A 13,276-nucleotide genomic window follows, 5' to 3' on the forward strand; every position below is an offset into this window, starting at 1 on the left:
AAACCCGTTGCAGAATACAATAAGGACACAAGCCCCACTTTCGCTTGCCTGTGAACAGGAGTTCGCTGAGACTAAGCTGCCTGGAGCCGGTGATGTGTACAGCACCATGGCTCAGTCTTCAGGGCACACCCACGGTGAGGACATGGAAGGGACAGCCAAGTTGTTTGGTGCAACTGATGCAACTCTGTGTGCAGAGGACCTTGCGTGTGTAAACCCATGTCACGTGACTCAAGGAATATGGCTGTCAGGCACCATGCTAAAGTCAACGTGGAGTTGTAGCACTGGAGAGGTTTTACTCTTGGAGTGTGGATTTTTTTGATAATTGTTTCTAAATACCTGAATGTTCCTTCAGAAGGTAATTTTGATGTTGACTTCATAAACCTATCCTCAAATTTGAAGAAGGAATTTTATTTTCCTGGCTCTTTTAATTAAAAAAAAAAAAAAAGATAATGCTTTATTTTGTACCTATGAAGAATTCCTTTTGGTCAGAGGATTCTCTACTGTATTTGTTGAGACTACCACTGTGATTGGTTGACCAGAAAAGCAGAGGAAGCCCAGATAGCATTCGCTTCTCATGGAGTATCTTACCTTGTCAAGGACAGCACCAAAGAAATATGACCAGATCAGAATGTTCACATCATGCTTGATCTCCTGAAGAACATGGAGTGGAAAATATTTCCTCATATTTTTTGCCACAAGGCCGGTGATGTTGGTTAGAATGAAGTCTGTATAACTGGAGTCCATTTAAATGTGAAGATTGGAGGATGCCTGATTCCATCTCTTACACTTGCGGTGCTTTATTCTCTGGCAGGTTGAGTTGTTACTGCCAGGAACTGGCCTTCCTCTTCGCATAAATGCAAAGGACTGATTCTTTTGTCTTTACACATACCAGTTGCATTAGATACTTGATGATGTCTGAATTTCAGTTTCTGAGTTTCCTTTTGCTAGCAATACAGCAGTTTGCGTGTGCACTTGAGTACAAACATAGTGAGAATTAATCAGCTGCCTCAGGCTTTGGACTCTGCTCAATCAGCCCTTCCCAATCACCTTCGTAAATTATTCTACCAGTGCAGATGTGGCTGCTGGATCTTTGTGGCTAAAGATACTGCCCATTCAAGAAACTATAATATTCACTGCGAGCACATATAGTTTAGCTTCCCAGCCACACTTAGCCACCGTTCTCATTTGAACATGGACCTGCCTCTGATTTGTAAATCCAGTTACTCAGAATCAAATCTCTATGATCTAGTTGTAAAGCAGAGTAGTTATTTCTCAAAATATATATTTTCTTCTGAAGAACCAAACTGCTCAAAGTTGGAATAAAGGAGCTTATGTATGCTTTGATTACAAGTCAGTGGATTGTGAGTAATAAACTAGTTATATGGAGAATGATATTTGTGGTATTAAGCAGAGTATGTATGAACGGTATGAAGTGAACCTATGTCTAAGATTTTGTGTGCAGTTGTGTGGAAATTTGATTATGTTACAGCTGTGCTATTTGTTAGCCAGAAAGACTCAAAGTTATTGTCAGATTGAAAATTTGGCTTTCAAGAAGAGCCACTTCACTAACAAGCCGTTTGATTCTAACTTATCTCAAAATTTAGACCTTTTTCTGAACATAGAAGTTGTAAATTAGGAGCAATTTCCTTTTCTTTCATACACAGAAGCCATGTAAACCACACCATAAAAAACGAATCACAGCGTAACCTTGAGTAAGAGTCACTACTTGCCACATCTTCATCATGTTAACTAATCTAATTTGTCTCTCATTCTAGTTAATGTTAGCAATTCACATGTCATCAATCACCTGCTTCCTCTTGGGCTGAAAAAGCCAGGGGGGCTGCCAGCATTGTCATATGGCAGCCGAAATCGACAGCTGAGATCAGGAAGCACAAAAATGTTTGAAAAGGTTTTGGAAGATCCAGCCTGCTTTGGAGTCTCAGGAGCTCAGTCTGGGCTAAATGTGAGGGAAGGAGACTGACTTATTAACCTTTCCCTGGCAGCAAGGCTGGTTGATAATTGAGCAGGACAATCCATTCCTGTTCTTTAATCTGAGCTGGTTTTAATACTTTATTTAGTGGCAGTCTTTCCTCTTCTTTCTTAAAGTTTATACTTCCTCTCTCTTTCTGTCTTTCAGCTGTACAGCTCTATGGACTTTGGAAGAAAATGGCAGCTCATGCATGAACGGGTCACTCCAAACAGGTTTTACTGGTGAGTTAATGCCCTCGGGCTTTGCTTGCTTTGGGCAGGTCATGGAGAAGGGCATCTAGCTTTTGAAGGGATTCATTGCTTTACTTGAACATTAAGTGTACCCTTGGTTCTGGTTATTATCAATGTCATATACTCTGTCCATACTACATACCTTGCAGTGCTGTAGTCTCCATGTTTGTAGTTCGTTCTTGTCTGATAACATGGGTGTACTGACGAGTACAAGTCTGTTGATAATTGCAAAACTCCCGCTTCTTTGTTATATATCTACTTACAGTAACATAGAGAAATGGCCTAGTGCTTCAGTGACAAAGCTATAATCATTAGACCTCCTATTTTTCAGTCCTTCCGAGAGCTGCTTTAGCCTACAACACAGTCTCTGTACAGAGCCAGCCACTCTGGCCAGTGTCCTTATACAGCCGCTGTGAGAAAGGATGATTCAGACTCTGCTTTGAATCACTCTCTGAGGAGCGTTTCTTTCTACTGACTGGTGAGAGTCCAGGATCTGCAAACAGTTGGCTAAAAATCTGCTTTGTGACTATCTTCCTTTCCATTTCCCAAGTGTCAGCCTCCAAAATTGAGAGAGTGTCTTAAAAGCAGATGATTAGACAAATTTAGTTCCTATCTCCAGGCTCCTCCATTTCAGACACCGCTATTCTCTCCGCCATGTGAAGGCCCAAGAAATTACTTTAGAGAGAAACAGAATTTTTCTTAGCTGAGAAGAAATGAATTCTTTCAGCAATATGCTTCTGTAGTTGAATCTAGAATCTGGGGCTTGAATCACATTCTTAATGGTGTACTTCCTGCATGTCAGATGATGGGGGGGTGTGAATGGGTAGAAATGCTGACTTAGGAAATGCTGTAAATGTCTTAGAAGGCCCTTAGTGACGCCGTGTTGGCTGTCACCAGTCACCTCCTTATTTTCCATGTGTTGTAGCTTAGATTCCAGGAGGATCCACTCCATGATCTTGCCAGGCACAGAGGTGAGACTGACTGGCCTGTAGTTAGTTGCAAAGTATGATGTATGTATCTTAAACTGTCACAGAAATTATTGCACATCATTAAAAGTACCTGAAATCCAGGCTCAAAATATCTGTAGATTTAATTTGCAGTATTTCCACACCTTGCAGGTGAGATAGACACCTCACGGGATTTTCAAATTGTCTCGTGCTTCTGCAAATCTCTCTAAACAGCTCTAGACCCCTACCTTTAAAACATGGCTTTTTGGCACCAAGTCTGAAGGTTTATCTCAGTGCGCGTGTGGATTCTGGACAGTGTAAGAAGGTTTAGAACATGGAGGAAAGGGAGTTGTAAGGCTCCTGAGTCAAACAGAGTTGCAAAATGTATCGAAGATCTAGAATCTGGTCTCATTATGTTACTATTTCACATTTCTATAGTGGTGGAAAGGTGATTACATTCTCCTGGTTCTGGTGGCAGGTGGCTGATTGACCTAACTATCCGTTTGTATCCTACCTTTCAAATAGCACAGTTGAGCTTGGGGCGGGGAAGAGGCTTTCTTTGAGGATAAAATGCAAGGGCTGAGCTGGCTGAACTAAGTGGAATCTCTTTCTAAAGAAGAGGCTGTGTTGTGGTTTATTTTCTATTTTCCTATAATAATGGTTAGTGGAAATTTCCTGTTTGTCTCTCAATTTGACACCCAAACCTCTGTATTATTTTCCACAATCTACCTCAGTTTTCTTACTGTCTTTTGGCCGCATGGTTTGCATGCTGTTTTTTAACCCTGCAGTATTTAATACCTCCATTTCAGTTGTCCCTTAGAAAACTTAGAGGTCTTCTGTAGTTAAAATTCATATGGCATAGACCTAGAAATCTTTATTCCACTCAGAAACAGTAGAATCCCATTGACAGTAAACTTTCCAAGTGAGTGAATTAGGTTTTTCCCAGAGTGAGAGAGATTTGAACCAATTCATAGTGCAGGGGTCAGAGGTGTTGAGCATAATAACTGCCTGTAGCTGTGTGATTTCTTTGTTTTTGCCTTTCTTTTTAAAGCTGCAAACTGTGATGGCTTACAAGCTCTGACTTGTAAGATGTGTACAAAAAAAGAAACACAAGGAGAACACTTTAGCCTTGGGAATTTAGAGATTTCTTTTTATTAGGCTGCGAAAGAGAGAGAGAGTGGATATAGCTTTAAACTTCAGAGGCACATGAGCCACTATTCTGTGGAGTTCATCAGCCTATCAATTACTGCATTATCAAAATTCTTAATTAAAACTTCCAGGAAAGGTGACGTAATAATGATAGGGAGATACCAAAATTAGAGTTAAGCTGCTCATTTGGGCTGCTCTGTGTTGTTTATTAGTAGGGACTCTGGTAAGCATCCTTTGTCACATGGACAGTCTTCATCTGATCTGAATGCAGCTGGCTTTATCTGGGGCAGCCTTTGCTGAATGTTTTTGCCTTCAAAGCATGACTTTCATCTCTTAGGCTGCCGTGAATGGGCTTGTGAAGATTGTAATCTTCACCTGGTTCATGGGATCAGTAAGCCTGGCAGGGAGGTCTTATTTTTCTCTTTGAGACCTTTCCAAATAATTGTGCCTTCTCTGAGAGAGCTCTAAGGGTCCTTAAGAGAGAGACTTTAAGACCAGGAGAAAATTGCAATTGCAGAAGGCTGGGATGTGAATTTTCACTCAGCAGAGTAAGCAAAACTTTTCTGTTAGTCATGGACTCTGCATTTTGCTGTAACTCTGGAAGGCTGTATATGTGATGGCTTCCCACTGGTCAAAAAAAGCCCTAAACTCCAGTCCTAATCCGTGACTTTGTATCCTGGCTCTTGCCTTCAACTTCTTTCCTTAGTCCCCTATGCTGGTGCTAATCAGTGGGTTGTATTTGCATCCCATATGGATGTCGTATGTCCCACACATCTCTCATCAGTTCCTGAGGCCAGCTTAAAGTTTGTGCATGAGCTGAGATTTACCTCTTGGCTGCTCCTAGTTATAAAAACTAGGATTTGAGATCTCTACTTCTGTAGTAGTGATTCATTTGTTAGCTACACCCACTGATGGCAGTGGCAGAGCTTGAACAGAATGTGTTACTTGATGTGAGTACAGGCATCCAAATTTGGCTCCCACGTGCCTTGGCCTCGGAGATTTTAATAGCTTAGGATCCTGTAAGGCTGGAAATAGGAGCTTACACTAATGTGATACAGAAATTCCCAGATCACTCATCACTCTTGAAATTACTCAAAGATAACTGGAACCAGCCTGTGTGCAAAGTTTGTTAAAGCCCTACTCAGTGTTCTTTTCTTTTAAAACACATTTCTGCAGCTCTCCCTGGGCCCTGTTCATTTTCTTTCACTGTAACTTAGACACCTGTGCTGTCATGTAGAGGGATATAAAAAATACAGCCATATTTTGTACTATAGAGATGTTGGGGAAGTCTTCTCGTCTGTAAAACACATGGTGTACTCTGTGCTGACTAAATACTGACTCTGTTCAGATAAGAACTCCAAGGACTTGAATTGTCCTTAGGTTACTTTACTGCCTTGCCTTCTCCTGTAGTGGCACAACAGGACTAAGCAGATGGGGAGGGAAGTTTGGTTAATGAAGCATTCACCAAGCCTTGTTCAACACTTTGCCGGACTCCAGCCTTTCCATGTCATCTTGAGTGACTCAAGAGGACTTTGCCTTGTTACCCTTTAGGTAAGACCGACATAGGAGAGAGTCTCTTAACTAGAGAATTAAAAGATGCTGAGGTGGTATATGAAGTCCTTTTATAATCTATGGCTTAATTCTCTAAAATGCGGAGTTCCACAAGGTGACCTGAGTTTTTTGGCTTATCACCTAAGCTGTGAATATCATGCCCTGTCCACTTGCCTTGTTTGCTAAGCAGTCGCAGAGATGGCTGTCTTGTGCAGAACACAGCTGCATTCCTTGGAACACCCACCGCCTTTCTCAGGGTCTCCCCAGACTTTTCTTTGCTGATGAACTCATTCATGTCTCATGCCTCCCGTCATCACTGGGGAGTATGAAGTGATTGATGTGGGTTCATTTTCCATTTTATTTTTTTTACTTGGTGCATCTAGACAATTACATTTCTCTCTCATATTTATTGTTTTCAACCTTGCCCTCCGGCACTTCAGGTGATTCTGTCAAAGCCTGGGAGTGGGAAAATCGGGAAAACTCACTCGTGTGGAAGAGGGAGAAATGTACACAGCATTTCTGGTGGCTAGGGGGATATTTGAAGCACAGAAGTCAGTGCTCAGGAGGAGCTCAGGATGAGCCTAATCACTAAAAGACATAAATGCACGCTACAGATGAAAGCTGGGCACAAAACACCAACAAGGCAGGAGGGAAGAGACAGCAGGAGGAGGAAAATAAGATGTGTGCTAGCCTGGCTCCACGGAGTGTTTGTATCTGCAAATAGGAGAAATGTGGTGTAACAAGCAGTTCTCAGATACACTCCCGATTTCCTCATTGAGTGTCCCCAGAAAGTTTTTTTTTTCTTTCTGTGATAACCAACCAGATTTATGGTTTTGATATACATGAATGTCAGCCACAGTTGTTTTGAACTTCAGGGATTAAAAATCGAAAGAATGAAACAGTCTGTGCTTTCGTTGGGAGAAGGAAAGAGGCTGTGCGTCCACTTAAGCCATGCTTTGGAGTTATATTTTTTCTATCACAGTTGTCTGAGGCATGAGCCAGCAAATTTGTCTCAAGGGCAAGGTTTTCAGTTTATTTTGTCACAATTTTGGATGGAAACAGTGATAAAATTTGGCCAATGTATTTCTATTTATTTGCAGCCTGAATTTCATGAAGACTGTAGCAGAGGCTGGTTTGGATATCTGAGAGTAATGTAGCAGAAGATAAGGGATTTAGCTCATGTTTCAGAAGGTTATGATCTGGGTTTGGGTCTGCAGTTGGACAGAGGTTTGTGTCTGGTTTTGTTTCTGTGACAGCACTGATATTTCCTAATCCCAGTGCCAATTTGGGTCCACACAGACTTTCAGCAGCAGCTCCGTAAGTGACTTCTGGATACAGCTAAGGTTACCTTTACTCAACTAGTTTGCCAGCAATGAAATGGTTAGTCAAATATGTGCATGTCTCTCCTGCAAATCCCACTAATCATTAACTACCAGATGGTGTCATTGCATAGTGCTGGGGAAACATTGCCTGATTTTTTACAGCCAAGTTTAGTGTTAAGAAAACATAGTCTTGTAAATGTCAGATTGACTATTGAGTAATCATGCATCAGAGTTTTTCCAAATTAAATCTCTACCGTACATGGAGCTGTGGGTAAAAGGAATAATTCCAGTTTGGCAGTCATGGATAACCACCTATGGCGTCATCGAGGCATATACCCAGTGGCTGTTCACATGGACTGCACATGAGGAACTGAACAGGAACCTATTAGTGGAGGCTCCTGTGGGGTAATGACTCATTTGCCCACGTTAAGCGACTTGGTTTCTGTGCCCTGTGGGTGAGAACACCTGGGAAAGGTTTTCCTGCTAGCAGGTAGTGCTAACATAAATCTGGAATGTGTTATTCAAGCCACCACAACCATGAACTGCACTAGTCTGCAGACAGAATTTTCAAACTCTAGCCTCAAGCTCTGTAATAAGAGTTCAGGAGAGATGAGACCTTCTTAAAAGGTCTAGACATCTACTGAAAGTTTTCCTTGCAAGGTCACATTAGTTAAGTAAAGATCACAACGCCATGGTGATAATAAGACGAATTTTATTTTCCTTTTAGCTTAAAAGATGGACAAGTGAGGGAACTGTGAGGTTAGGGACTGGATTTTTATCCTGTGTGTCTACAGTTAACGTAGTTGGCACTACAGGTATTTAATGATTCCAAATATTAAGTTGTAGCTGACTAGCTTGTTATTACACAGTACTCAGTGGCAGAGATAGAAATGGAACTTGGATATAGAATTGGATACTTTGTATTGGCTGAAATAAAGTTTATTTTTGTTGAAAAAGTTTCAAGTCAATAAAGGAATTCTAGAAGTCATGTCAAAATTGTCAAAATGTTTCTTTCAAAAAGTTAAGTAAAGTAACATCCTGAAATGTTTGAGTTTTGTGATGTTCTTTAAAGTGATTTTTAAATTTGAATAAAATCTCATTTTGCAATGTATGAGCTTTTAAAATTAAAGTAAGGAAAGAGTTCAGTTTGAAACAAAGTGTCTGAATAAAGCCAGCATAGAGAGATCCTGACTCCTAGTGCCATCTTGATCTTTCATCATGCAGAGCACCTGCTGACCCTTAATATCCAAGTTAGATGTTCAGTATGCGTGTAATGTATTTCTTCATAACTGATCAACAAAGTTTGAGAACCTTTCTAAATTTTATATTTTGCTCTTGTCAATGAGCATAATTTTTCCTAAACTTGGTCCTGTCCTGTTTTTCAGCTACAGATTACTAAGTGTTGTGCCAGGGATGTTATGAGAGATTTCATGGGTATCTAAGAATATGAGATCCTAAATGACCCTAAGAACAGGAAAATCCTTCACTTTCTGTCTCTGGGAAACCCTGCAGGACTGTTTTATAGAGGCTGCGTAGACCTCACCTGTTCTGTTTGTGCCTATGATTAGTGTAATGTTCAGACTACCATAGAATCATAGAATGATTTGGGCTGAAATAGACCTAGTTCCATGGCAGGGACATCTCCCACTAGATCAGGTTGCTCAAGGCTCCATCCAGCCTAGCCTTGGACAGTTCCAGGAATGGAGCATCCACACCCTCCCTGGGCAACCTGTTCCAGTGCCTCATCACCCTCAGGTCTAAACCTACGCCCTTCTAGCTTCCACCCATTATTCCTTGTTCTGTCACTACAGGCCCTTGTAAAAAGTCCCTCCCCAGCCTTCTTGTAAGCCCCCTTCAGGTACTGGAAGGCCCTATAAGGTCTCCCTTGAGCCTTCTCTTTTCCAGGCTGAACAAGCCTACCTCTCTCAGCCGGTGCTCATAGGAGAGGTGCTCCGGCCCTCAGACTGTCTTGGTAGCCCTCCTCTGGACTGACTCCAACAGCTCGATGTCTTTCTTGTGTTGGGGGTTCCAGAGCTGGACGCAGTATTCCAGGTGGGGTCTCACAAGGGCAGAGCAGAGGGGCAGAATCACCTCCCTTGACCTGCCGGTCACACATCTCTTGATGCATCCCAGGATACAGGTGGCTTTCTGGGCCACAAGCGCACACTGTTAGCTCATATTGATCTTATCACTCACCAACACGCCCAAATCCTTCTCCCCAGGACTGCTGTCAATCCACTCATTGCCCAGCCTGTATCTGTGCTTGGGATTGCCTCGACCCAAACGCAGGACCTTACACTTGGCCTTGTTAAACTTCATGAGCTTGGCCTGGGCCCACCTCTCAAGCCTGTCAAGGTCCCTATGGATGGCATCCCTTCCCTCCAGCATGTTGATGGCACCACACAACTTTGTGTCATTGACGAACTTGCTGAGGGTGCACTTAATGCTGCTGTCCATGTCGCTGACAAAGATGTTAAATGGTACTGGTCCCAGTCCTGATCCCTGGGGACACCACTTGTCACTGGTCTCCACTTAGACATTGAGCCATTGACCACAACTCTTGGAGTGCGATCTTCCAGCCAGTTCCTTATGCCTTGAGTGTTCCATCCATCAAATCCATGTCTTTCCAACTTGGAGACTAGGATGTTGGGCGGGACCATTCCCATTTCTGAGCAGAGTCCATGTTTTCTTTTAAAGTAATCTATGAGATTGACACAAATAGGTGAATCTGGGAAAGCATCTTTGTAACAGGTAGGAAAAAACCCTAGTACACTACTGGAGGAGTATTGCAGAATATTTCCTAGTTTACCTGGGACTAAAAGCAAAGATATTTGGGTTTATGGTGTATATTTAAATTTTATGCTGACTAATGACTTCATCTTACAAAAGAAATTTGATACAACTAGAACCCCTAAAGGGTGTTCATTGCCTGACTTTGCTGTTGTGTGCTGCTTCTCTCCTTTCTGCCTCCTTTCCCAGGATAGTAAGTGATTGACTTACTTACAAAACCCTGTGGATGCCATGCTGTCAGGCTTCCTGGGCTTAAAGCTCTTTTAGCAACAAAAGAAAGAAAGAAAAAAGTAGTGGCTACAAGGATTGTGTGTGATTATGAAGGGAAATAGTTTAAAGTACTTTACATTCTCCTTTAAAACTCATAAGCTATGTAATAAATGAATCTCAAGAAATATGGCAATTGATAGGAAACTCACAATACATGTTCCACCTCTGAAATTCTATCTATGAGTTCTTTGAACAAGTGATATATACTCTCTGGAAGGGCAATTCTGAATAAGTCACTTTTAAGGAACTTTTCTTCCTAACCTCCTTTTGCTTGAGAGATACACCATATCTTGCAGAAGGAAGGATTACCCCCTTTCCAGTAACATAACTGTGGACATCCTTAGATGCATACTTTTTTTTTTTTCGCGTTTGTGATTTGTTATGATTTTAGTACAATTTGTGATGTTAGCCATATTTATGACTTTAATGTGCTGTGGACGGCAGTGATTTTTTGTTTTTTTTAAAGACTGGAAAAGTAAGGGCTGAAATATTTCTGTTCATCGGTTTTAAATGTAATGCTTACCACTAAATGTGAGATATTGCGCTGCAGTTAGGGCTTTCAGCCATCAAAAAGGCTTTTGCTTTGGTCTCTCATCTATCAGGTTTTTTTATGTTCCAGGGGCCAGTCTCTTCTCTTATTTCCCCTATTTCTAATCTTGGGTCACTTTGTAATTCCTCCCTCTCTTGTGACTGCGTGTCTGAGACTGGAACAGAACAGATGAAAGACTAGAAAGAAAAAACTAAGAAGGCAATTGTTAAATATTTCTTCCAATTAAAATGGATCCCTGGACTGGATCCCAGTGCCATGTCTGTCTGGACAGTGCATGGATCTGTTGCCTTCTCGTGCACAGAGTATGAGAAGAGATCTCCAGACTTCATCACCGTGGTTCAGAGGCCAGTGCTGGAAGCTTAAATGCCATACTGCAGACTCCAGCCTACCAGGGCTGACTTCATTCTCTCGCTCCCTGATGCAAGTGAACTCAAACACAAATTAATTTCAACCTGTCAGTCGCAGAGTAATTCTTAGTAATACTTTGTAGGAAGTAGTGATGAAAACTGGCCTTCTAATTAATATATAGAATAATTCATCTCTCTGAGGCATATGGGAATCTCCCATACTGTCATAGCTTGGCAAAGCTAATCAAAAGCTAGACTGTCAGGCTGACAGTAGGACCATATTTTGGGCTCTCTGACTAGCTAGGAATATTCTCCCACTATTTTCTTGTGGGATTTGGCTTAATTATTGACCTTTGTTCTATACTGCACTAATCTCTGTTTCTGGGCCAATGAGTGAATTTTCAGTGTGGGAGAGATCCCCTCTTGCTTTCAGATGACTGGAAGAGAAACATTTGGGAGTTGTTCTAAAAACCACCACTGTTTTGAGAAGTTTAGGAATGACCTTCGCACATACTCTGATTATGGAGATAATTTTCCATCCATTTTATTCAGTGACAAAATACCTGCTGGCATCAAGGAATGAGCATCTTTCCTGGACCCAGCCTCCCTCTGCCCCTGACTTCATCCCAGACAGCCCGCTTGGATTTAGAGACCCACTTTTGTGAGGGTTCTTATATCTCGTGTTTTTGCTGGGGTTGGAAGCACTCTTGCACTGGAGAAAGTTGCAACTAATGGAGAATTTATTCTCAGTACATCAGTACTATCAGGGACCGTTTTTGCTTCAAACCTGATTTTCAGTCATGCCTCAGAGCTCTTCAGGTAGATTTTCTCAAGAAGAATTAGGAAGGACTCAAGTAAATTCATTTCATAGAATCATAGAATGGCCTAGGCTGGAAGGGACCTTAGAGATCATTTAATCCAACCTCCCTGTCATGGGCAGGGACGCCTCTCAACTAGTTCGCATGGGGACCGAACGGGATCATTTCTCCGAACTGACTTCAGCCTCTGAACCTCGGGAAGTTTGTCTGACATTAAGTTGAACAAAAACAGTTGTTTTTTTTTAACAGAAGGAGCTGAACCCATGCTGTGCAGAAAGAACAGTCTTATCATGGCAAAACAGACAAGATGTTTCTGCATTCATTTAAACGTGAGCCATTTGTGTCGCTCAATAGCATCCATTAAAGATAAGGAGGTCCCTCTTTATGCCTTCTGCCGGTTGGAAATTAACAAACTCTCTTAAACGACAATTCATCAGCAGTTATATGAGGTAGAATTCCTTCTCAGTGAGAGAAGAAATTGAAGCTCCCATCTCTGGCACTCCCCTGAGCCTCCTCTGTAGAATGAGACAAGTTTAATTCTGCTATTGTTAAGCAGAGTGAGCACGAAGCTACATCAGAATGTAAGAGCGGGAAGGAGTATCTTATTAGTGCACTACGGGTTCTTTTAAATAATGTTGATTCAGTAACTTGTCTCTTGCTGATCATATACAGAACAAGGACAAGAAGCCAGTGAGTGAGGCAGTTTCACTTGCATATTTGTAGTGAGCTAATTGGAATAGGAGATAGCAGTGGTTATCATAGCTCTGTAATTATCTCACAGATGATTGTCCTCCATTGCACAGAAGGCAATAAAAATGGGATGTAGACACATCTCCATGTTTAGTGAAATATCACAAGTTCTGCAGCTGAGACTGAGAGAAACATACTGAACGATGACTACCAGCAAGGGCTGAGAAGTAATAGATTATAATAAATCAGAACTGATTTTGGTAGATCTGGGTTTTCTCCCATAGCAGAAAATTCCGCTTTATTGGAGAAAATAAAGAAAAACAAACCAGAAACTCTGCCAGGTTTTTGTCCGAAGGATACAGAAAGATTTTTAGGTTTTGCTCACAATATTTTTGGTTTTCAGGTTCTGATTGAAAGTCTTTGAGGGAAGGAGACGCATTCCATTGTAATATTGATTTTACGGGCAGTCCATAACAGTGACTCCCTAAAGCCATGTCTTGATCTGCTGTAGTTTCTCCAAAATTTTGTTTTTCTTTCTACAAATCATTAGATTTGAACAGTGAGTATTACTTTTCATTTGACCTCGTACTTTTCTTTGCTTTTATTGCTCATCTAAAACAAC

At 41.5% G+C, this 13,276-nt stretch overlaps 1 protein-coding gene across 1 annotated transcript in view; it reads left to right on the top strand.

Moving 5' to 3' along the window:
- Positions 1–13,276, top strand: part of SORCS3 (sortilin-related VPS10 domain containing receptor 3) — a gene marked incomplete at its 5' end in the record, with an annotated part of 198,980 nt that overhangs the window by 90,937 nt on the left and 94,767 nt on the right. Inside the window, one exon of the mRNA XM_009871634.1 lies at positions 2,138–2,211. Coding sequence (XP_009869936.1) covers positions 2,138–2,211 — 74 coding nt within the window. The remainder of the gene's footprint in view (positions 1–2,137; positions 2,212–13,276) is intronic.

The sequence above is a fragment of the Apaloderma vittatum genome, unplaced genomic scaffold (assembly GCF_000703405.1).
Source record: "Apaloderma vittatum isolate BGI_N311 unplaced genomic scaffold, ASM70340v1 scaffold866, whole genome shotgun sequence".
NCBI lineage: Eukaryota > Metazoa > Chordata > Aves > Trogoniformes > Trogonidae > Apaloderma > Apaloderma vittatum.